Consider the following 24,282-nt stretch of genomic DNA (forward strand, 5'->3'; position numbering starts at 1 on the left):
GAGTGGCCCCAAGGTCTCAGGCCAACAGAGAAGTCCCCTCGAGGGATCACCAGCCCCAGTAAATACTGACCCAGAAGCTGCTACGCCCCACCCCCACAAGGAAGGACACCAACTGGCCTGGGCCCACATCCCTACTTGTGGGGAGGGGATCAGGCCCCACAAGGCACCTCCCAAGGCCTACCCTGGGTCCTCAGAGGACCGGGCCACTCTACCTTCTTCCACCTCTGACTACTGTCCCTTGACCAGGGCGGGGAAAACCAGAGCTACCACATGCCTTGCTGTGATGCTGGCAGACATCAACAATCAATCCTGCCTTTGCCCTGCACGCACCAGGCAGCCCTGGTGCTCTGACTCCGAGCTCCAGGCTTCCGTGACACTTGGCAGGGAGACGGGAAGGGGATCTGCCCAAGATGCCCTGTGAGGCAGCGACAGAGCCCCCGTTCTCCTGACAGCAGACCACTTCTCGGGAGAGGGAGCTGGGCTCATCTCCCAATAACCTACTGCCCCATGCAACACTGGGGAGGACTCGGTTGGTGCTCCCTCCAGCAATCCCTTCAGGATTTGGGTTTAATCCCAAGCACGAGGGCGGGCAAGGAAAGGATTTTGTTTCATTCCTTCAGATGCCCAAGCCTTGGCCCAAGCCCCAGGGCGCAGGAGTGAAGGCGCGTGGCTGCCTGGCCTCTACCAACAAAGCCGTCCTTTATTAAATAGAGATCGCGTTACATTCCATTCAGAGGAGGAAATCGGACGTGGTGAGGGATGTGTCCAGGTTGGACCCCGGTACTGAGTAGGCTGCAAGGGGTGAGGAGGGGCCCGGGGCCTGCCTGCCCCACCCCAGTCCTGTGTACGGGGCTGGGCGATCTCAGCCCCCGTCGTCTGAATGGCCATCCACAGCTGAAAACAGGCCCGGGGAATCCTGAGGCCTGTCTGTGTTTTACTTTGGGAGGAAAGTGCCCCAATCCTCCCAGCAGTGGTGGGGGCAAAGGCTCCTTGCAGCATAGGGCTCAGCTGGCGGGAAGGAGGAAGGTCGAGAGGGCGGGCGGGAGCAGGGCCCCTGATACATCTTAAGAATGTTTTGGGGTCATTCTCAGGCAGATACAGGATGGAGTGGAAGACAGAGAGCGAGGCCCCCGTCCGCTCCTCCTAGCTCTGCTGCCCCGTGGGCACAGCAGGCCCACCTGGGAACGAGGCGAAGGACGGCCACAAGGGGGTGCTGGTGCCCAGGGCCTGGGAAAGGGGGTGGTGGGGAGAGACCCTGGAGATCTCGCCAATGAGGCACCTGCAGGCAGCAGCTCCTGGGACTGGGGAGGGGGTGCTGGCTGCCCCAGGGGTGCCCTCCCAAGGGCTGAGCCCCTTTGTACGGCTCCCAGCTCCTTGGTCTTTGGTGCTTTCTTGAAAGTCTCCTGGTGGCTGTAGTACTACGAGGGAGGAGAGGTCACCTCCTGAGGTCCTGTCCTGGGATGGACGTTTGGTGCCGGCTCAGTGCTGCCTCCGTGGCCTGGCCATTTGTCCCTCTGTTCAGCTTCTGGCTCAGGGCTGGCTCTAGGACCCCGTCTGTCTGTCTGTCTCTCCTGGGGCAGGTGTTGGCTCCAGCTCAGAGGCCCCCCCCAGGCCTGGGCCATGCCCTAGGCCTCCTGGGGGAAGAAGCCAAGCTTGGCCAGCGACATCTCCTTCCTCAGCCTTGTGATCTCCCAGAACATGGGCTCCGCTGCAGGCAGAGAGAGAGGGTGGATAGCTCGGTGCCCACTCAGGGTCACCTCAGGCAGATGGCCTGGCCTCTCCCCGGCTTCGGGCAGCGCAGCTGGCGGGCACCCTAGGACTCCCCAGTCCCTCAGCACAGATCTCAGTGAGTAGCCGGACCTCTTTGAGGTTCCACTCTGAGGGCTTGCAGCCCGGGAGGCATGGAGGTGACGGTCACCTCCACAGCCTGACACGCACACGCATGTACACACTGCCACACACTTGGACAGGCTGCAAATGCTCTCCAACCCCTGCTCCCGGAGCTCTCCAGCGACCCTGAGCAGGGCCCATCCCCGGCCTGGCAGAATGGGGGCAGGGGGACAACGGGTGGACAGAGGACTTGTTGGGCAAGGGCGGGAGTGTCTACAGGCGGAGGTGGGCGAGCCGTGTTCAGCCACCACTGGGAGGCCCGCACGGCGGGAGAGGCGAGGAGATTCACAGGGGAGGCCCCATCGTGTAGGCCAGGCCAGTAACGGGAATGCCGTCCCTACAGGTCCAGGGGGCTGGAGAGGTTTCTGAACGGGAGAAAGCAGCTGGATCCAGGTATGTGGGGGCGTCAGGCTGGCTTTCCTGGTGAGGCAGAGCCCAGGAGGCACCTTCCGCTCTTCCTCTCTCCACAGGGCTCAGCAACAGGAGCTTCCGGATCGCTTTGCTAATCCACGACCTTCTCTCTCGAAGAGTCCTCGCTCCGACGGGGGGCAGCAAAGCCCTGGGGTTGGCCCGGCCGCCCCGCCCCGCCCTTCCCCTCCCGGGCGCCACCCCCAGCGGCCACCAGGGGGCGCTCACCGTCCTGCCGCACCAGGCCTTGCTGGATGTAGCGGATGTAGGTGAAGAAGTTGCACACGGCCGTGATCTGTGGGCAGAGGGGGCAGGGTGTGACCCCCCCGGCCCTCACACTTGCCCCCCCCCCAAAAAAAAAAGCCAGGGCAGATCGCAGACCAGAGCGGGAAGCCCCACGTCCTGTGAGACTCAGATAACTCTGGGCTCTAAAGTTACGGTCAACAGCAGCAATACTAGTATCCTAATAAAAACGATAGCGACAACTAAGCCTAATCAAGTACGCGTATCTGGTGCGGCAGACGTGCCTATCATTCCCAGTCTACACGTGGGGAGGGCTGAGGCTCCAAGAACGACCCCACAACGACTGCGGAGGCCATGGAGCCTCCACTTATTAAGTGGCTGAGCTGCAAGGTGAAACCTGGCAGGCGCCTAGAAGCCACGCTCCCCTGAGGGGCCTGCTTGCTCTGGCTACTGGAGGCCCCAGCCAGCCGGGCCTTACCAGGTGCTATTCGTAATGCCAGGAAAGGTGAGGGGATCCGAAGCTGCTCACCCGGCCGCCCTGGATCCCCACCTGAAGCCCCCAGTCTGACCTGAGGCCTGCTGCGTGCCAGGCCCTGCGCCAGGCACTGGGGACCCTGAGCTGGATCAGACCTGATCCCTGTCACGAAGACTCTCATACCGTGGAGAGGGTGCTGTCAGCGCCCTTCCCAGGCCCCTTCCCCAGGCTGGGGCCCCATCTCCCCACCGCTGAGAGTGTGGGCTGTTGATGCCTGCTGGTGCCCCTCTGCACCCCATACCCTCACAGACTTCAGCCAATGACTGACAGGCATGTGGGGTATAAAAGGCCACGCCCTTGCCTCAGGGTGGAACCCACTCTGGGCTCCGGAGCCCCTGTGGATCAGGCTGAAGCCAGACTCCAGCTGAAGCCTCACCTTTGCCTGTCCTTCCCCCCACCCCCATTCTGCCTCCTGAGAATTGCACACCATCTCGATCTTAGGCTCTGCTTCTAGGGCACCCAACCTAACACAGGGTGGAAGGCAGCTGGCAGCGGTGCCCACAACTGCCCATACTGAATATCCAGCACTTTGCGGGAGGGACATCAAGTGTGTGGGGGCCACAGGCTGGGGAGTGGAGAAAGCTGAGGGAGGGGCGATGCTCCTGCTGGGCCCTCAAACACACAGGAGCCCTTGCCAGGAGGACAAAATTGGGTGCAGGGGGTTGGTGGCCCTGGCAAAGGCAGGGAGGTGTGAGGGAGGCCAGGTGAGGGGACTAACCCAGTACGGTCAAGGTGCTGCCTGGGAGGGCTGAGGAGGGGCTGCGCAGGGCCGGATGGGATGGGCAGGAGAAGCTTGAGTCCCAGGCCCTGGCATTGCTCAGTGGCCAGTAGGCCCTACCAGAGGCCCATGAGTAGGGAATGGTGGGGAGCAGTGGGGCTCTCTCCCCAGGGCTGTGCTTTGGGGACAGAACTTTCTTCTCCCTATGGATTCCACACTCCTTGGTCTCATCAGGGTGGGGACCACATCCTAGAACTTCACATCCTTCCCCTCTGCCTTCCCAGCTCTGCCCAGGACAGCAGACACATAGGCCTGGCAGAACAACGTTCTAGATGTAATTTTCTAGGCATGGGAGCGTCTGGCCCAGATCCCCTCGTTGGGATCAGAAAAAACAGAGGTGACCCATGGCCACCGAACAAGGCTCTGGGCACAGATGCAGGGGGTGGAGACTGCAGCAGTAAGAGACTGGATCCAGGATGGGGAGACCTCAGGTCTATGCTGAGTGGCCTGGGGTGCACCCCTTTCCTTTCTAAGGCTCAGACTCCCTCTCTGTAATGGGAGCTCAGCTCACTGCTGGGGGATTCGCCAGAACAACATGCTGGGCTGCCCTGCAGAGGCTGTCGGGACCAGACAAGCTGACTGTGCTGGTCAGTCTGCTGCTTGACGATGAGGCCATTTGCCCACTTTAGTCCCATCAGGCACCTCTAGTAGGTCAAGGGGAGGAGATGGTTCTTCTAAGAGGACCTTCCACACCATGTCACCTTTGCACCAAGCTTCAGAGTTTTCCAAACTTTTGTTCTTTCCAATCTTCTTCACTGTCTTTGAAGGGACAGAGGAACGGGGTCCACCCCATCCTCATCCCAGCTCAGTGAGGCCCCTTGATCCAGTGACCCTCACCTGGGTCACTCGGCAGGCCTTGTGTGACAGACAAGCCTCAGAACCTTCTCCAAAGCCTGGGGCCGGAGCCAGGAGTCAGGAGCCTGGAACTCTAGTGTCACTCCCTTGATTAGGTTATATTAAGTGACAGAGCTGATGGGTGTCACTCCCACGATTACTTTTCGGCAAGCAAGAAAATGGCTACCTCAGTCCTTCAACCACAAGGAACTGACTTCTGCCAACAACATGTGAGCTCAGAAGAGGACCCTGGGGCTTCCCTGGTGGCGCAGTGGTTAAGAATCCGCTTGCCAATGCAGGGGACATGGGTTCGAGCCCTGGTCTGGGAAGATCCCACATGCCGCGGAGCAACTAAGCCCGTGAGCCACAACTACTGAGCCTGCGCGTCTGGAGCCTGTGCTCCGCAACGGGAGAGGCCGCGACAGTGATAGACCCGCGCACCGCGATGAAGAGTGGCCCCCGCTCGCCGCAACTGGAGAAAGCCCTCGCACAGAAACGAAGACCCAACACCTCGCACAGAAACGAAGACCCAACACAGTCAAAAATAAATAAATAAATTAATTAAAAAAAAAAAAAAAAAAAAAAAAAAAAAAGAGGACCCTGAGCTCCAGAAAGGATGCAGTCGCTGATACCGTGACTGCAGTCCATGAGGCCCTGAGCAGAGGACCCAGCTAAGCTGTGCCCAGACTCCTACCCAGGGAGTCTGTGAGATAATAAATCGATGCCACTAAGTTTATGGTAATTTGTCACACAGCAATAGCAAACAAATACACTGGCTTGGCTGTGTGGCCCAAGTCATTCTCGTACCTCTCTGAGCCTGTGCCCTGCTCTGTAGATTGTAGGTTGTGCAGCCTGGGGCTCAGAGTCCCAGCCCAGGGAGCCTCTAAGGAGCCAGGTAACACTCCCCTTGGATGACTCACTCTGGCCCGGGAGGACGGTGAGATGTAGTAGTGGCTCTCGGAGTCCCCAAGCCGGATTCGGTGACGACAGGCGCAGGCCAGGCCACTCAGGGCACATGTACTAGGGAAAAGCAGACCTCAGGACCATGGGGACGGCTGGGGCTCGCCCACCCAGCTCATCCAGGGAGGATGCAGCAGCCAGGGAAGGCACAGAGGGAGGGGGAGGCAAACAGACATCAGGGTGGGGCCTGGCATCCTTTCCCCTGGTCCCAGCTTCCCAAGGAGCCTGGAGCCAGGCCAAGGAGGGGGGCAGTCTCAGAAGTCCCTGGGGGAGACCTTCAAACCAAGCTGGACCCCATCCCTCAACCCCTCACCTCACCCCTGTTGGGCAGGAGAGCTTGGTCAACCTCAGGCCAGGTGTACCAAAGCTCCACCCTCTGCCGCCCCTAAAAATGCTGCCCCTTACTTTACTGGGGCCCTCAGACCCAGTCACCCCTTCCTCCTAAGCAGGAGTCTTCTCTCTCCTCCACTTAGGTCACCAAGTCCCCAGGCTAGGTTCTGCCAGTAGGACCTTTTGCCCGGATGCCCTCAGTTCCTTCCAACCAGCCTTCTGCCTCATTTCCACCCTTCTTCTCCATGTTACAGCCAGGGGCTACTCCAAAAACCCGCATCTAGCCCATTACCTTTCCCTGATGCTTCCCTACTGCCCAGGAAATAGTTATGGAGATCCCGAGTAAAGGAAGGTTAAATAGGCTCCTCAGTTGTGGGACTTATCAGAGCCTTTGCTGCCTCCAGGTTCACTGTGACTCTCTGATTGAACCAGGGAACCCTCTTTTCAGGGAACGTTAATCGATGATTTGTGAAATGCTGGCCTCAGTGGGTTAAAGCCCAAACCTCATTTGAGGCCCTTCACACTCTGGCCCCAAACACCCGCTGTGGCCTCAGCCCCAACCCCATGCCCACCCACCCCACTGCTCCGCCCACCGACCCAGTGGGTGTTTCCATTAATATTCCAGCTTCTCATACCTTCACTCATTCTGTTGCCTCTGCCTGAAAGGTCCTTCCCTGCTCGGCAAACTGCTATTCATCTTTCAAAACCCGGCTCAAATGTTCCCCTCCGTGACAAGGCTCCCACCCAGGGGCCTCCCTCGCAGGCCCCAGTCCCTGCCCTTGCTCCATGCTAGCAGTTTTGCTCTGCTGCTGGCCCTGCCCAATGCCAGCTGAGAAGCAGGGAGGACAAGATGCCAGGGCCATCGGGTCATTGTCAGGAGGTGGAGTCAAAAAATGACATCACTTACGTGTCGATCGGGGCCCGGAACCCACTGTGGGAGAGAGGGAGTAGGAGAGGGTGCAGGTCAGGCCAGCCAGGAAGGGGGAGACCCGGCTCCACACCTGGAGGCAGCATGTCTGCCGAAGATGCCTCCTTGCCCAGCGCGGAGGCGGCCACTGTCCCTCTCCGGTCAGGTGCCCCTGCCCACCCCCAGGTCCCACTGCAGGACCCAGCGGGCAGGCCTGAGGCTCAGTCCTCCCTGGCCGCCCCCTTGGTGCAGCCCAAGGCTGTGCGGGCCTTTCCCAGGGGGCAGGGCGCTAAGCTTACTTGGTGCTGCCACACTCGACAGCGGCCACCTTCACGGCGGGCAGTGTCTGCGAAGCCGCGGGCTCGATGGTCAGCGTGTTGTCCTCCACGGCGGCCCGTACCAGGGCTGAGAGCTGCGGTAGAGCAGGGCGGAGTGGGAGGTGGTGAGGGGCTGGCCGCCGGCTGCGGGGCCGGGCCCCCCGGCGGGCCGCCCTCTGCCTGCCTCACCTCCTGCATGGTGAAGTCCAGGCAGGGGCCCACGTCCTCCCGGTACACCCTTTCCAGGAAGGGGGAGGTCTTGTCCAGGGTGGGCGATTCCCTCCAGGCCTGGAACTCTGCAAATAGGGTCGTGTCCACCTGTGGGGGAAGGCGAGCTGGGTGTGGGGGGGGGTCAGGGCACTGGGGGGCCAGCATGGCAGAGACAGGCAGAGCCCCAGGAGGCGGGGAGCCAGGGAGGATGCAGGACAGGCCCCAGCGGGCCTGTCCCCTGTAGCCACGCAGGGGAGCCGAGTCCCAAAGAAGAACTCTTCTCTTCCCCTTGCACAGAAGAATTTAGATTCGGAACTCCAAAGTTTCACTTCCAAGTGTGTTGGAGGTGTGTTGCCAGTTTCTTGGCGCTACAGAATTACACTTGGGTCCAGGGTCTCATTCTGAAGACCCTCGCTGCCTCCTTGAGGAGGGAAAGCTGAAGAGTGACCCTGCAGGTACCCGCAGGTACACACAAGGACCTGCTGGGACGCACAGCACACACAGGCATGCACACACGGAAAGGAACACACACAACTTGCTGGCTGCGCTGGGGCACATGCAGAGGGAGAGGCTGGGAGGGGGCAGAGGGGGCGGCCCCTCTCCGGAGCCTTTACCTGTCGGGAAAAGGAGAGAGAGGTAGCAGAGGTGGGGCCCACGGGCAGCTCCCCAGGCGGGAGCTGCCAGGCCGGCTCGTAGGTGAGGTGAACCGCCTTGCTGGGGACCACGCAGAGGAGCAGGGAGAGGAGGGGGGGCAACCCGGGCTGGGCCGGCAGGACAGACAGACAGACAGACAGGTGCACAGAGACAGACAGAGGAAGGAGATTATTAGAGTCCGGCCGGAAGCTTAGAGCTCAGAAGGGGATGGAGAGGCCTGGCCCACGTCTCCTCCCTGTATGCTCAGGAGGCCTGGGGCAGGGCAGAGCTGGGGCCACCTTGGCATCAGAGACTCCAGGAAGCTGAATCCCACTACAGCCTTCAGGGGCGTCCGCTGGGTGCAGCCCTGAGCTGAGCTCCTGACATCCACGTCCTGTGGCCCCAGGAAACCCCATTTATGCGAGGAGACTGAGGTGCTGACAAGCGGCTTCACTTGCCCAAAGACCCACGGCCGAGGACGTCACAGCCATTGTCCCGCCTGGACCAGGTGCCCCATGTACCCTACTGAGGGCCAAACACCTCATATCACAGGGAATTCACTCAGCCCTCACAGCCAGAGGACACACAGGCCCAGAGAGGGCAGGACAGGCTCCTGGTCGCACAGCGGGGTTCAGGCGGGTCCCCACTGGGCACCACTGCCTGGCTGACAGTGGGCACTGCCTCCCTTTCCTATGACCTCTGCCTGCCCACTGCCCCTCACCTCTTTGCCCTCCTTGTCCGGGGTGAGGGCGTGTCCTACCACGGGGCACACGGCGGGGCAGAGGGCGCTGCTGGTGCTCTTATGACGCAAGTGGCCCTTGCGGGGTCCGGCCTTGGTGGGGCTGAGCAGCTGTGGGTGGAGCTCGCGGTTAGGAGAGGCTGGTGTGGACGTGATGACCAGTGTCTTCAAGGCTGTCACCTCTGCTTGCAGCATGTCGATCTGGCCGGGAGAGATGGTTGTCAATATTAACCCAGGGCTGAGGCTGCCCCGGCTGCCACTGCCTGCCACCCCAGCTCAGGAAAGACCACCCTGAGCACCTAACCCCACCTGTTATCCTCGGAACAGCCTCTGAGTTGGGGGCTGAGATACCCATTTCATAGATAGGGAAACTGAGGCTCAGAGGAGACACAGCCTGGCTGAGGTCATACTGGAAGCCAGGACTCTGTTAGGTGCACGTATCTGGGAGCTGGCTGGGTCTCCCACTGAGGGGCCCCCAGGAGCCAGGAACAGCCCAGCTCTCATATTTTGCAGATGGGTAAATGGGCTCCAAGGGATAAATCTACTTGCCCAGGCTCACACAGCCAGACTGAGGTTTCTGCTTTGTAAAGGGGGTATGGGAGGAAGGAAAAGAAACTACAATGGCCACGGGATCCTCCCAGCCCCTGAAAAGGCCCCAGAAATGTCTCCGTGGTTCAGCAGAAACACAGCTCGAGTCCCAGGGAGCTGGGCTCCCACTGCAGCGGGCACGTTTCAGCGGGGCCATCTCGGATGCCTCTGCCCCGCCCTGCTGGGCCCCCAGGCCATGCGAGGGTCCGATGGGGGGGGTAGCGAAGGCCGGCCCTCGCAGGGCTCAGAGGCGGGCAGGAGGTCTGGGCCGGCGGGTGCCTCACCTTGCCCCGCGTCTCCTTCAGCTGCTTTTCTGACGCTGCCTGCTTCATGTTGGCTTCTCGGACCATCTTGTGGGCTTCCTGGGAAGAGGGCAGGCTCCAGGTGAGGGGGGAGGCGCCGGCGGAGGCCCAGCTGAGCCATCCCGCAGCCCGCGCCCGGCCCTGCACCTCGAACAGGCTGGCCGTGAGCTCCTCCAGCTCCTGCTCCAGCTGCGTGCGCACCCTGGACAGCCGCTCACACTCCGCATCCTTCAGCCTCAGCTCCTGGGGGGGCGGGGGTGGGCACGAGGGGGGGAGCTGTCAGCGCCCCCGCGGTCCCGGGCCTGGCGCCGTTCCCGGGGTCACCTTACGTGCGCCTCGGGGCCCCGAGCCTGCTTCCTCTGTGGTTCTACAGTTTAGAATGCTTTTTCCATTTAGCTCAGAGCATGAAGTTGAACCCCAACTGTCAGTCTGTTAGAGCCTGGGACCGGTTTTCAGAGATGTCATGACTTCTAAAAGTTGTTTAAAAGTCACAAGAAAAACTGTTTCTCCTTTGTGCTGCCCTCCTGCCCAGCACAGGCCTGGCATGTAGGTGGCCTTGACAGGAACGTGACATCTCTGGGCGTTGGGTGAGAGCCCACGGCTCCTCAGGCCGGCCCCTCATCCCCACCCCCACCCCCCACCCCGCCCCCACCCTCAGAGCCCACCTTCTGGGCTTTGTGCAGTTCCTCCTTCAGGAACTCCGAGCCCTTCTCTCGGATCTCCATGGAAGAGCTGCGCAGACGCAACACGTCCAGCCGGCTGGCCGCAGGGTCCTCCTCGCCTTGGGCCTCCTTCCCTGCAGGGGTCTCCACCAGGCTTCCCAGGGACTCCCTGTGGCTTTTGCAGGGGCCCACACTCTTCCAGGGGACTGGGACAGCTTCGAGGGGCGGTGGGTGGCCCTCGTCCGGGTGGGGCTGGCTGTGAGGCAAAGAGCAGATACAGGGTGGTGTCCCGAGGCCTGGAGAGCTGAGGCCAGGGACCAGCCTTGGGCAATGCACCTGCCACTCTGGGCCTCAGTCTCCCCAACTGTAAAATAGGCCATCACGGGGGTTGTCACAAGGGCAGAATGACCAAGCACAGGGTCTCCTGGGGGCAAGGACAGGACTCGTTCATCTTCGTCAACCATCCCCTCCAGCCCAGGACCACAGTAGGTGCTCAGCACACAGCAGGTGCTTGTTTGCCCAGCAGGTATTGTAAATGCATCAGTGTCGAGAGCCTGAGTTTCCTCCTGTATAAAATGGGGACAATCCCAATGGCCCTACCTCAAGGGTCACTGAGTGGATCAGAGATGTGCAGAAAACCTTGGCACATGAGATGATTAAGTGGGAACTGCCTTCATTGCTATTGCTTATGCATATTTTATGCAAATTCGACCCCATTTAGGGTGGACCAGAGAGGAAGGACCTAGCCAGGGCAGGCAGGGCCGGCTGAGGCAGGAAGATTCTGCAAACAGCCCGGGCAAGACAGCCCCACTTCCTGCCCTCTGGACCGTGTAGGGGGGCAGTCCCAGCTCTCTGCTTGGTCTGCCTTGTGACCTCAGGCAAACACCCCCTCTCTCTGGGTCTCAGGGCCCTCCTCCCTCTGAAGCTGAAGACCCTAGAGGTGGTGCGGGGTGGGGGCCGCCAGCCGCTGCCCACCTCCCATCCACGTGCCCCCCTTCGCAGCAGACCCTGAGGAGGGAGGGAAGGAGAGGGCTGGGCCGTGGTGGTTTGTGCCAAGACAGCACCCTGGACTCGCTCACTCAGCAAAAGCCGGCGGCTCCTGAGCCAGCAGCTTCTGAGCTGCAGTGGCTGGGCCGAGGCTGGGGGCTGGGCTGTTGATAGCAGTGGGGAAGTGGAGGGGAGGGGGCCAAGAGGGGCCCACACAGGAGGGAGGAAAGACAGGGCCAAGGGGTCATGAAATTCAGGATCGCGGAGGGGAAGTACGACAAGGCTAGGGTCTGTCCGGTCCCACCTCCCTGTCTTCTGGACCCTGGGACAGTCACTAAGCAGCCCCGGAGTCTCAGTTTGCCCTTAGGTAACACAGAGGGCACCCAGGGAACCCAGCAATAAGCCCACCCCCAACCCTCCGCATGGCCCTGTCCAGCTGCCCAGCCCAGCCTGCCGTCTGCTGGAACTGGCCCGGAGTGTGGCCTCAAGGTTCCTGGGGCTGGGTCCTGCCTTGCTAGGACGTGGGACTTTGATGAATAAAGTTGGAACACACACCCACCACTCCATCAACAGTGTTTATGCCGGACAGGGATCTTTCCTAATACCTTGCTTGGGGGGTCTAGTCGGTAAGGGGGGATCCCTGAAGCTTAAGGGTCTCTGGCAGTACTGTGGCAGCCCCAGGCTGGGGTCTGCACCCAGGGGACTCATGGGGGTGCTCTGCCCATGTTGTCTCATTTAAAATTCTCAGCAGCATTCGTGGTATTATTCCCATTCTACAGTTGAGGGACTGATGCTCAGAGAGGTAATGGGACTTGCCCAGGGCCACACAGCTAGTCGGTGGCACTGGTGGGACAGGCGGCCAGGTCTTCAGCCCAGGCCCAAAGCTCTCCAGCCACAGCGGACAGGCAGGTGGGGTGTGGGCCGTAGAATTGTGCATCTGCCTCGGGATCAAGAGCCACTGGGCCCAGGGGCATCCAGGAGGCTCCTCCCTGGCTGTGACAGGAAAATCTGACCCAATTCCAGCCCAGACTGGCTTCTCAGCCTCTGCTCAGGCAGAGAAACTGCCTCCCAGGAGGGAGGCCAGGACTGGGGGAGCTGTGGCTGAGAGCACAGGCCAGCTGGGCACGGCCGGGTCCATGCCAGGCTCTGACCTGGGGTCCACGTGAGCCCCTGGGAAAGTTGCTGAATTTCTTTCAACCTGCTTCCCCGCCTGTGGGATGGCAGTAAAACCTGCAGGGACACACTAAGAATCCAATGAGGAAGTCACTGGCTACAGCACCAGGTAAATAGTGGGCTATCCACAGGCACATTTGCCAGGTACCTCCTCCACCTCCACCATCCCTGCCCGGGCTCTTGTGTCCTGCACCTGAAACCCCAGGCCCTGGGGATGTACCCACTGTGGGAGCCTGGAGACCTGGGCCCCAGCCCCACTTCCTCAGTTGAGAGAATGGCCATAGTCACTCAGGCTTGATGGGGACCCCATCTTGGGACTGCCCACTACAATAGAATGAGCAGGAACTACAGGCCAAGGGCAGGGGTTGACTCAGGGACAGCACAGGGCACAGGGCAGGATCCCAGGTCTCAGACACCTAGCCCCATAACAAGGACCACCCCGACATTGCCAACACCCCCTGCCTAGGGGAACAAGGCCGCCAGCCCCTCCCATGAGGCCTGAGCCTCGTCCACCAGTGTGGTCTGGGCCTCTGGCCACAGTGAAGGACTCTCCAGCTGGTCCCAAGGGCACGGGCTGGGGGCGTGTCCAGACAGCCCCCATCATTTTCCTAACAGGCTCACTTTGGCCTACTTCTGGGGGGATGGCACCCTATTTTGCAGCCAGAGGAAACAGTGGTCCAGGGAAGCCTGAGACAGAGTGTGATACCCTCCCCCTCTCCCTGGTGGAAAAGCCCACAAGCATATCCTCATGGCAGAAGGCGTGGGAACAGCAGGACCACCCTGTGGTCACCAAATGCCCAATGCCTGGGCCAGGGGTGCAGAAGCAGGAGGGGAGGAGGGTCCACCCTGTACTGAAATCTGCAGACCCTGCCCCTCACACTTCTGGGCTATGAGGCCAGCTCCTGTGACTCAAAGTTCAGATGAAGGAGGGACCCCAGGCCCCTCGGGTCCACCCAAGCCGGAATCCGCTATCTTCCACACACTTCAGTCTCCTAGACCAGAGGCCCGAAAATCCAGGTGTGAGTGCCTGGGGGCTGGGGAGCTCACTCCTTGGGCAAGCACGGGTTACCACTGAAGTAGGGCTGCTCTGCACCTCCCCTTCCAGCCCAGGTCCACGGCCCTGTGCGCAAACCTTCTCAGACCCCATTCCCTGCAGACACAGAGTTCAGTGTCCAGGACACGCAGCAGGGCCGGCTAGGAAGGGTTCTGCTCGGGTAGGGGGGTGGGAGATAATAAGAGTCAAGGTCAGAGGTAGGTGGAGGCAGCCAACATCCCCCATCCCGAAGCCAGCTCCGTGGCCTAGAGCCCAGGGCAGTTCATACAGGAAAGGCCCCACTGGGTGACTTCCCCAGGAAACACACAAGGCAGGGGAAAGCAGTAACCTCAATCCTCAGCCCCCAGGCCACCCCTAGGAGGGCCAGCAGGGCTTTTGTCCCCAAGCAGAAAAAATGGCGAAATGAGGACCACCCCTGGATTCTATGGTCCCCAGTCACCCAGCAACCCCACTGGGCCAGGAGGGCCTGAACGGAGCCCACTCCCGTGGCCAGAAGGGCCCAGGTAGCGTCCTGCATACCCTTTCCCAGCCCCAGCCCAACCAGCCAGCCATGGGGTCCTTCTGCCCTAACCTTCCCCTCTCTGCCCCCCAAGTGCCCAGGTCACCTCTTTGAGTTAAAGACCCCTCCCCTGTGCTAACAGGCACAGTGGGTTCATTAAGCAAGCAGCGGGGAAGCCAGTGAGGGAAGCACTGAAAACCAGGGGAAGGAGAGGGTTGGGAGGGCAGACTGGGACCCTCACCCTCTGCCTGGGGCCACCAAGCCCGGGTTCCAGGGCGACTACAGCTGGTCTGGCCTGCAGGAATTCCGACCCAGGGCCCAGCTCAGGAACAGCCGCGGCACAGGGGCCCGCTTCAGAATCACGCTCATACACTTATGGGCAGTCCAGTAAGCCCTGAGGACACTGAGGCCGACAGGCAAGTGACTCTCGTCCAGAGGCCAAGGGGGTCCCAGAAAAGGTTTCGTGTGTTGGGTCCCCGACCAACCAGCAAGCCCAGTCAGGCTCAGCCTACAGTGTGGCCAAGTCTTCAGCTCCAGACCCACAAACAGATCAGATTCTCAAGCTCCTGTTCACGTCCACGCCAGCCCACCACTCCACATCTCCACAGACGTCATCATGTGTTAACTCGCGATGCTGCTACAGGAGATGCTCTCCCCAGCCCAGTTTGAACGACGAGGCACCCGAGGTTCAGAGAGGGATGGCGACCTGGCTGGAACACACAGCAAGGAAGTGGCAGTGGGGAAACTGAACCCAGAGTCCACGCACTAGTGCATCATGTGAACTGTCACCCAAAAAAGTCAGGACTGGCGGAAAGGGGATGAATGGTGGTTTCAGAGAAGTGAGGCAGGATGCAGACGGGGATTTGAGGAAGTTTGAGATAGTGCTCGAGTGGTGGTGGTGCGGTTCCACCCAAGGCTGCTGTTCTAGCCAGGCAGGCTCTGGACTGGGAGGGGACACACAGAGGGGACACACAGAGACAAAAGACTTGGGTGGGGGTGGGGAGGAAATCAGGGGAGGACCAGGGGCTGGAGAGGGGAACAAAAGTTGCAGTGATTAATATAATGAAAAACCGAGGACAAGGTGAATGAGAACAGCAGTGCCCACGACATGACTGAGGAACTGGGAGGGGGTCTTTCAGGGAAGGGAAGGGGCGTGGCTGAGGCATTTGGGAAGTGGTGGCTGAGGGGAGGCACCAGCCCAGAGGGAGCAGCTGCAGCCCTGAGCCTGGACGAGGGATGGGTGAGAGGGGACCTGAGGGCCAGAGAGCCAGCCTGGAGACCTGAACAGGAGTCATCAGAGGGCCTGAAGGGGAGGGTTCCAGAAGAATGAGAGAACAGTGTCATACGTGGCAACAGAAGAATGCTGGGAAGTGAGCCGAGCGGGACCCCTGGTATAGGAGAGGGTGGGCCTGGACCACTCCAGGAAGGGGGAAGCAGGTGTATGCCTGGTAGGACAGGGAGCAGGAGGGAGGAGGAGGTCAGGAACAGCTTCAGGGTGGTAAGCAGGGAGGTCAGAACACCTGAGGCAGGTGGGCCAGGCCAAGCCTCTCCCTGCCATAGCCCCAGGCCTGCCAGCCCAGCCCAGCGCAGCTCAGCCCTGATGAGCAACGGAATCCAGCCCTGTGTCTCCACCGGAGGCGGCACAAGGCCTGAAAGGGTGCAGGGCTCCCTCCTCTACTGAGGTAGAGCAGGGCACATGGCACACACCTCACATCTGCCTGTTTAGTCCTAGAAGGATCTGACACCCCAAGCCCTCAAACATCCAACACATATGCAGTGAGCACCTATCGTGTGCCAGGCACTCCACCGGCCCGGACCCACCCAATGTGCACAGATTCTGGCAGCCACATCACCAAGCCCCCTTCTCATCACAGTTGAATTCATTTTGCTTCCCTTCCCCCACCCTGTTGAGCACAAATCCCGTGTGGGGAGAGTCTAGGACAAGCAGGACTCTACTGAGCGCCACAGACAGGTGTGCTGATTAAGAGACAGCAGGAAAGACATTTCCATCTGTTGAGGGCGAGGTGGGAGGTAGTTAAATCATGGAGGGCTTCCAGGAGGAGGCGACAGTGAAGGTTGCACAACCCCTTTCTCCTGCTCTTGACCCTGGAGCCCCTAGGCCATACTTCACATGCCATTTCAGAGCCTGGAGTTCCCTGTGACTTATTCCTTAAAGGCAGGACCTCACAGATCCAAGCTCCTTAGGATAGCCAAGGCCCAGAACAGTTAGGTGACTTTCTCAAGATCTCACAGCCCATCTGTAGCCCTGCAGCTCCCCAGCATCCTGCCTGCAGCAAAGATACAGTCCCCCATCCCTGGGAGGTTGGGGTGGTCTTTCTCATTCCTGGGCAGTCTATCAGAGCCTGTCCCTCCCTTTCTAGGGAGATATGATTAGCCCCATCTGTCAGATGGGGAAACCGAGACTGAGGGGCTACACCAATGTCATGTGGCCCCTTAGTGGCAGAAAACGAGCCCAGAACCCAAACTCTTGGCTCTGATGACCAAGTCTCAAGTGCCCAGCACTGTGTTAGCAGCAGAAGTACCCCAGTCGCCATCCTCACCCCATCACCACGAAGCCGGCTTGGCACCCAAGACTATGGACAGGGGACACTGTGGGGGAGGGGGAGGGGAGCAGTCCTGTTTTGGGGGAGCCACCTCTGGGTTCTGAGTTCAGGGCCCACACTCAAAAGGAGTCCCAAGGAAAAGGGTCCACCTGAGCTCCTGTAGAGTCCTGCCACTTCCACCCACCCCAGGGGAGCAGCCCTGGGTCCAGGGCCAAGAAGGTGAACCGGCACTATGACCTGGCCATTAACAGAGCAGTCACCCAAGAGACATACCTCTGTTGTCTTCCAGGTGAAGAAACCAAGCCCCAGAGACATCAATGGCTTAGCCAGAGTCACCAACTCCTCACCTCTCCTAGTCTAGGAGGAAGGATCCCAAGTATGCACTTGCCCAGAGCTGTCACAGCAGCTCAGTCAGTTACCTGGGCAAGCGTGACCTGAGCAGCATCCCTCCCAGCTGCTGCTGGGGTCTGGGTGAGCTCCTAGGACACCAGGACCCCAGCGGGTGCTGGCAGCTTGGCCCCTGCCTCCAATATCCAAGTAAGGGGTCTGTGAAAAGGCAGAGCTCAAGGTAACCCCAAAACTCTGCCTCTCACTCCCCAGATGACCAGCTCCTCATTCTGCCCCTCATGCTTTCCATCTGCATTTATGAAGCACCTACTATGTGCTCTGCACCCAGCTACACCCTGGTGGATCCAAGTAAGCCACACTTAGGATCAAGCGGGGGTCAGCTTGGCAGCCTGGTCCATCCAGAAGGGTCCTGGGACTCCTGGATCCAGCCTTTAAAGTGAGTATCCATCTACTGGCACCTCCCAGACTTGCCTGTCTGGCTCCGGCCTGGACGCCTCCAGGAAAGGACACTCTCTGGGCCTGGATTACCTCCACCACACAACCCCGCACGTTTCACCTTGAGGCTCAGAGCAGTGAGGCCATACTCTCAAGATCACACAGCAACTCGGTGGCTGTGTTTTGCCTGGGTGCACCCAACACAAGGGGTCACGAGCTTCCTCCAGAAGCTCCTCAAACATGGTTTACCCCAGGTGGGATCGCCCTAGGGATCGCTCCAGCTGTCACCAACCCACCTCAACCACCTTCTCCCTAAGCTCAGTCTCCTTCCCCCAGGGCGCAATTCCAAAAGAATCCAGGCTCTGCTTAACTCTCTCCCTTTAAGAGTCTCACGTGTCTCCACACCTCACCCCTACCAGGAGCCCATTCTCTCAGGAGCCCCTGCTGGCGATGACTCCCCAGCCCTCCCCTAGCATCTCAGCTCGAACTTCGAACTTCGCGAGGTGCCATGGAGTAAAGTGGATGCAGCCTGCATCAGAAGTCTCCAGCCCGCCAGCCTCTCCAGTGGGGCTTCCCTCACTCCCCGGCTGTGGCTGGGAGGAGCCCTGTCCTGGGACCACCCATCTGGCCCCGTTCTTTCCAGGAGTACAACCCACCCCCACTCTGGCCACATCTCCGCCAGGACCTGGTCTTTCCAGGCTATGAGGAGGAAGAAGTGTTTACCCAACTCCATGAGAAGGCCACAGCTTTTTTGCACATACAGGGAAAGGGTCCCACACCTGGTTGCCCAGGGACTGGGACCACCCCTGAGAATCAAGGAACAGATATGGGTACTGGAGCCACCAGTCCAGGGCCCAGAGTCTGCGCTGCACCCCTCCAGGCTGCAGGGAGGTCCCACCCACCTTTGAGCTCAGCAGGTTCCAGGAGCCCCAGATGGAAGTTCACCAACTTGCAAGCGAATGTGGCAGAGACCCAGTCCCCCCTTTCGCAAATGCACTGCTTTTCAAGGGTTCACTCAGCCTGGGGGTCCCTCCTCTGGGTGCTTATCCCAGGCTTACTCTGGCTTGCACTCCGCCGCACACCCCCTTGCCCCCATCTCACTTGCGCTCCGGACAAGCTAGGAGTTGGCGCTGTCACTCCGGGATGGTCAGCAGCCCACCCTTCACAATTCCTGCCCCCAGAGAGACCCCCTGAACCCTCCATGCCGAATGTCCTTCCACCCCCAGTCGCGAACCGGCTCGCCAGTCCTCGTGCTACAGCACGGGCAGGGATGGGGGCGCAGAGCACCTCCCGGTGGAGGTGCACACACTGCAGGGACCCCCCGGCCCGCACCGTCCCACCCCCGGAGGCAGCCGCGGCCCGACCCCGCGCGGACCTACCCGCTCCACATACTGGCGCCTCGGGGCGCCCGGGCGTCGGTCCCCCGCGCCGCCGCCGCGATCACCCAGCGATCTCCCCGCGCCGCCCCCGCCGCGGCCCCGCCCGCAGCCGACTCCGCCCCGGGCCAGCCGGGCTGCCCCGCCGCCTGTCAGTCTTGCCCGCTGCCTGTGGGTCTTTGCGGCCCGGGCTCGCGCCCCGGACCCCAGTCCCTCCGCGACCCTGCCCTCGGCGGGTCACGTGGTTGAGGGGTGGCCCGAGGACACGTGCCCTGCCCCGCCCCTCCGGCGGCCGACGCGGAGAGCTCGCGCGCGCTCCCGGCCCAGCCCCGCTCCGGCCGCCCGCCCCGGACAGTGAGACGGCCCGAGTGGGGGAGGAGCCGGTCCCCATCATCCTGCGGCAAGCACTGCTCTCCGACGCTCCCAGCTTACTCCGCTCCAGACATCCGGCGCCCAGCGCGGCGCGGCGCAGCACCCTCCCAGGACCACCCCTGCTCAAGAGCCTACCACGGCTCCGGGCTTTCAGCTCCCAGATTCTTAGCGGACTGTCACTCAAGGCCGGCAGACACCCTCCCACCCCCTCACCCGGCCCTCCGGGCATCACTCCTTCCCTGGCCTCCCTGCTCTGCGCCTGTCTCTGGGCAACTTCCCTCCTGGTGAGAAGGGGGGCTGACCCCAAAACTAGTTTTCTCCCTCCTACTGAGTGCTTTTTCTGAGGGAGGCCCCACCTTTGGCCCAAGTCTCCAACCCCAACCCCGCCCCTCCCCCCCCCAACCAGCGGCCTCCCTTCCTGCTCTAAACAGATTCTGCCCGTCCTTACCTTTGCCCACCATCTACTCTCTGGGAGAATTGCGCACACACACACACACCTGTCAGGTCCCACATCCTCTGCAAATTCCCTGAACGCTGGTCTAGCCTGTCCCTCAACCCCTCTGTCCCTCTGTCACCTTTCCTGAGCCCTGACCATCAGCCTCAACTTCAACCTGGGGCTGATCCAGTGAGAGCATAACCCCGCTTCTCTCCTGCCAGGGACCACGGCTCCCACCCTCCGTGTCTAGAGGAGGCCTGGGAGGATGGGAGGAAGTATTTCCCTTCCAGATATTGCTACAACTTGGGGCACTACCCTCAGACCCGGAGCTGGGGCCCCAGGCTTGAGTTTGTCAGGTCTTCATCTGGGGCACGCATTTTAAATACATGCATTCAACCACCCCTTCTGAGCACAAACTATGGGCCATACAAGGGCTGGGGACCCAAAAGGAAACTGCATAGACACAGGCTCTGTCCTCCTGGGGCTCCAGGACGGTGGAGAGACGTGGGGTGGGGACCTCCACTTCCAGGGCCACTGCCTGCCCAGGGCACACCTTGCGAAGTGAGTGGTGTCTTAGTTCAAAATAGAGAATGGTACTCCGTTCCTAGGTGGGCACGGCCCACGCCAAGGTACAGGACTTGGTCAGTGGAGGGCAAGCCAGACTTGATGTCTGGCTCTCATGCCCCCTTGGCTGGTACCTTGTGCAGTGAACAACCTGGGCAGCCCTCTGTGACGTCCTTTTCATTCTGCCCAGACCTCCTTCACTCTGCAGGGCAATTGTTTCCACAGCTGTGATTTCCCAAGGGCAGGGACCAAGTCCTCCTTAGGGCTGTATTTCTCCACCCACTGCAGCCCAGCCCAGGGTCTGGCCCAAAGGAGATGTCATTATGTTTGTTGACGAATCCTTCACCAAATAGTCTTGAGTAACTGCTGTCTTCCTGGACCTTGCTCTGTTCACTCTTTAGGGGAATGGGGAGGGGATGACACAAAAGGAGCTCAGAACACGGCGCTTACCCTCCAAGTCTTCACAAGCCCAGGCAGGAGATAAGACCTGGTCCAAGTCGTGGTAACCCGGACTGGTGGGAGATAAGGGGTGGAGGGGGTGTCAGTCCAGGGCTATGGCCCCAGAGGAAGAGTCCTCAGCCCGGGAGGACTGGTGGGCTGGGGAGACTCTTGAACGAGGCTTTGAAGGACAAGTGTGGGGTCACTGTCACCACCCCAATTACTAGCCAAAAATATCCCATGATCTATGCAGCTGCTTAGGACTCCCAAGGCCTCACTAGCTCCTCCCACAACTCCTCAGTTGAAAAGGATGGGCTCAGAGAAGTTAAGGAACCTGCCCAATGTCACACAGCCAGGGATGGAGGGGCTGTGACCCCTTATACCGGTTTTCTGAAAAGACAGCCCAGAAACCAGAGGGCTCCCTGGCAGCGGCAGCTACGTGCTGTCGGGCAACAAGAGGAGCCTACTAGGTGCCTGACCAGCAGGTGGGGAGGAAAAAATAAAAGGTGTCTCCTCTGCCCCAAGCCACTGCCCTTCCCAAACTTCCCCCCTCACCCCTGCCATCCTTATCCCCAGCCTGGCAGCCTTGGCCACAGACCCATCCAGGAGACTGCCAGCCTAGATGACCCAGGCCCTGATTCTGGACTTCAGTTCACTGTGTGACCAAGAGTGAGTGTCTTGCCCTCTCTGAGCCTCCGATGCTACATCTGTACAATCACCAAGTTGGACGAGACAATCAGGGCCACCCCTGGTGCTGACCTTGTAGAATGCTCATGAAATTCCTCATAGTTCTATGCCAGTCCCCTGTCTGGAGCCCCGCCTCTCACCCCTCCCCCAATGCCCCTGTTGAGTGGCAAAATTCCCCTATCCCCTCCGCTCACCTGTCTGTGTCCCAGGGCTGCTCTCCCAAGTTGCCCTTGAGTGCAAGGCCCAAACCTGATGGGGCGTAGCGGACAGTCCCTGATCTCATTGCCAGGAACACAGGGCATTTTTCTCGGGCAGGACACTCAGTGCTCTCCTTAGCAGGGTCCATGGCTGGAGGGCCAGACAGAGAGTCCCTCTGGAGACTGCCAGGCGGGGAGGTGGCAGGAACCTTCTCCCCACTCCCAGGCTGAGACTCACACTAACCTTTGCTATCTCTGAGGAGCAGTGGCCTGTGAGGGAGGCGCCTCCCAGACAGGCCTCTATCTCCTTAAACCCAGTAATTATTAACTGCCGTGGCTCAGCGGGCAGCAGACGATGCTGGGCCCCCCTCCTAAGGAAGGTGAGATACCTTGAAGGGAGGTGGGAGCCTCCCTCTACGTACCCAAGGCCCCAGGTTTTTACCGGGCCCGTGGATGGGGCTGCCTGTCCTCTCCCCACTCAGGCTGGCAAGTTGAAAAGAGCCCGTCCGGCTTTGACCCTGTCACTAGCTGGCTGTGTGGCCTTGGGCAAGGCCCCCGCTGCCCTGTGGTCCCTGGCCTCAATATCCCCTTAAAACTATTAACCACCAACAAAAAGGGACCAGATGTAGCAGTTAGGAACGCAGACCTGGATGGAGTCAGAGAGGCTGGATTCAACCCCACTCCCAGACTGTGAACCTTTGGGCACATTAGGCTCTCTGTGCTGCAGTTTCCCCAACTATAAAATGGAATCTCTCCCTCTGAGGCACACCAGGGCAGCTGCTATTGCCCAGACATGCCCTACACCCCCCTCTTCCCACTTTCCTCACACTATCCCCTCTCTGCATCCTCCACTCCAACCCACCCCCTCTGATAAAATTCTCTTTTGCTCATACCCCCTCCTTCAGGAAGCCTTCCCCTCTGGATTGCTTTTTCCTCTGCAGGCATTGGGCTGGAGCCCTCAGACACGTGGTCCACCTTGTGTCATGAAAAGTGCCCCATGGCACTGTCAGACACCCCCCACGTGAACTGAGTGACCCCATGGGCAGAGGCTGGCCCGCACTCATCACCAAGTCCTCAGTGGCCCCTTGCCTGGCACACAAGTCAGCCTCAATCCACCCGTGGGATGGTTTGAGTGTTCCACCCTATCTCATTTGACCTGAATTCTAATCAGGAGTTCTGCCATTCCCTTGGCTGTGTGACCTTGGGCCAGTCACTTAACCTCTCTGGGACTCAATCCCCACAACTATAAAAATGGGAACAATTCTCCCCTGTGAAGCTGTGAATATCAAAGAAGATAACATTCATGAGGTGGCAGCCACAGTGGAGACTGAGTTTCCTGTCCCCTTCTCCCTCGCCTTCCCTCTTTTTTCCTGTTAGGCTCTGAGTTCCCGCTGGGAGAAGCTGCCAGTTCCTGACTGGTAGTCACACCCCGCCTGCCCTGCGCATGGATAACAATATCTCTCACTCAGGCTTTGGGCTTCGAAGCTCTCTCAGCCTAATGCAAACCAGATGCGGGCCTCTCTTTCCTGGCAATGAATTTTCCACGGCCTGCTCCCAACCCCTTCCTGTTTTTGCTCCTCACTGATCGTCCTGCTAAATTCTCCCGTGCCTCCACCTTCCTCTGGGCCCACCTGGAAACAATTAATGAAAAACAGGATGTGTGAAGGGGAGGGGGGGGGTCTCCCCATCATGCTGACATGGCGGGAGGTGAAGGAGCTGAGCCTGGCTGGTGACAAAGTGTACAGGCGATGGTCCCTCCCTGCCAAGCCTCAGCTGTCCTCTCAGAGGGGAAACTGAGTCAGAGTTGTTCTGGGGATTGTCTAGAAAATCTGGCTACTTTCTGGACATTTAGGCACAGCTGGGATTGCATGGGAAGCTATGAGGACCTTGTCCTTGGCTGTGACTTAGGCAAATCAGAGGCAGAAGAAGCCCAACCCCTTCCTGTTGCAGGTGAGGAAACTGAGGCTTGGGGACTCATCCCGGGTCACTGGTGGGTCAGAACCAAGAGGCAGCCAGGTCTGGGACTGCTTGCTAGGAAAAGCTGCTGCCCTAAGTCACCTCTCAGGCTGCTATCTCAGTCATTCCCGCCTGCCCTTCCCCCACCACTGCACCAAGCCCAGTCACGAGGGGACGCTCACAAGGCGACCAGCGCCCCGCTGCCACCTCGCATCGCATCAGCGTGAGGCGTGAGGCAGCCGTGAGCGCACCTGGATCCTTCCCACCAGGGGCCGGGCCCTGGTGAGGGAGGCCTTGGGCAAGCCCAGGAGGGCGTGTTGGGGGCTCTTTATCCTCTCAGCCCTGCAAACCCACTTAGAGCATCCCAGACTGGCCCTCTGAGTAAGGACTCAGCCATTTCCATGAAAACAACAGTCCAAGGGTTCCCTGAAAGCCAGGCTCTGGCCCCTCCCTCCGCCAGCTGTGCAGAGTGTTTGGACAACTGGATGGAATGTTTTGCAGGGAGAGTGCTCGCTGGATCCCTGGGCTCAGATTTCAAGAGGGAGGGAGGAGAGGATGCTGGCTCCAGGAAGAGGCTCAAGAGGTCAGTTGTGGGCTTGGAGGCCCCCCGCCCAGGCCTGACCAATACCACTGCCTGCCCAGCTTCCCCCGCCCCCGCCATGGTGGGGAGCCAGAGTCAGGCCCAGGCCACTGGGGGAAGGACAGGACAGAGGGAAGAGACAGCAGAATGGTGTCAGAGATTTGTGGGGGCCAATCGGGTGAAGTCAGGCCCAGGAGACAGTCTGGGCTCAGGGAGGAGCCAGGCCCAGGGCAGCATTTTGATCCCCTGGCAGCGATCGGTCTGTCCACCACCCCGCCCA

At 60.2% G+C, this 24,282-nt stretch overlaps 1 protein-coding gene across 4 annotated transcripts; it reads right to left on the reverse strand.

The window, feature by feature from the left end:
- Positions 1–682: 682 nt before the first annotated feature.
- On the reverse strand, positions 683–18,980 carry RAB3IL1 (RAB3A interacting protein like 1). 4 transcript variants are annotated; one of them, XM_036862447.1, is made up of 12 exons: positions 18,776–18,888; positions 10,340–10,592; positions 9,822–9,917; positions 9,657–9,734; positions 8,767–8,985; positions 8,027–8,173; positions 7,392–7,520; positions 7,185–7,297; positions 6,886–6,909; positions 5,609–5,708; positions 2,527–2,593; positions 683–1,708 (listed from the first exon to the last, which is right to left on the reverse strand). In XM_036862447.1, exons 1-12 carry the CDS (start codon positions 18,784–18,786, stop codon positions 1,626–1,628), a joined length of 1,320 nt encoding a protein of 439 aa, XP_036718342.1. In that variant the 5' UTR covers positions 18,787–18,888; the 3' UTR covers positions 683–1,625. The 4 variants fall into 4 exon arrangements, with proteins under 4 accessions (XP_036718342.1, XP_036718341.1, XP_036718344.1 ...); XM_036862446.1 differs by having other exon boundaries at positions 5,496–5,708; XM_036862449.1 differs by lacking the exon at positions 8,027–8,173 and having other exon boundaries at positions 18,776–18,980.
- Positions 18,981–24,282: the final 5,302 nt, after the last annotated feature.

The sequence above is a fragment of the Balaenoptera musculus genome, chromosome 8 (assembly GCF_009873245.2).
Source record: "Balaenoptera musculus isolate JJ_BM4_2016_0621 chromosome 8, mBalMus1.pri.v3, whole genome shotgun sequence".
NCBI classification, from domain to species: domain Eukaryota; kingdom Metazoa; phylum Chordata; class Mammalia; order Artiodactyla; family Balaenopteridae; genus Balaenoptera; species Balaenoptera musculus.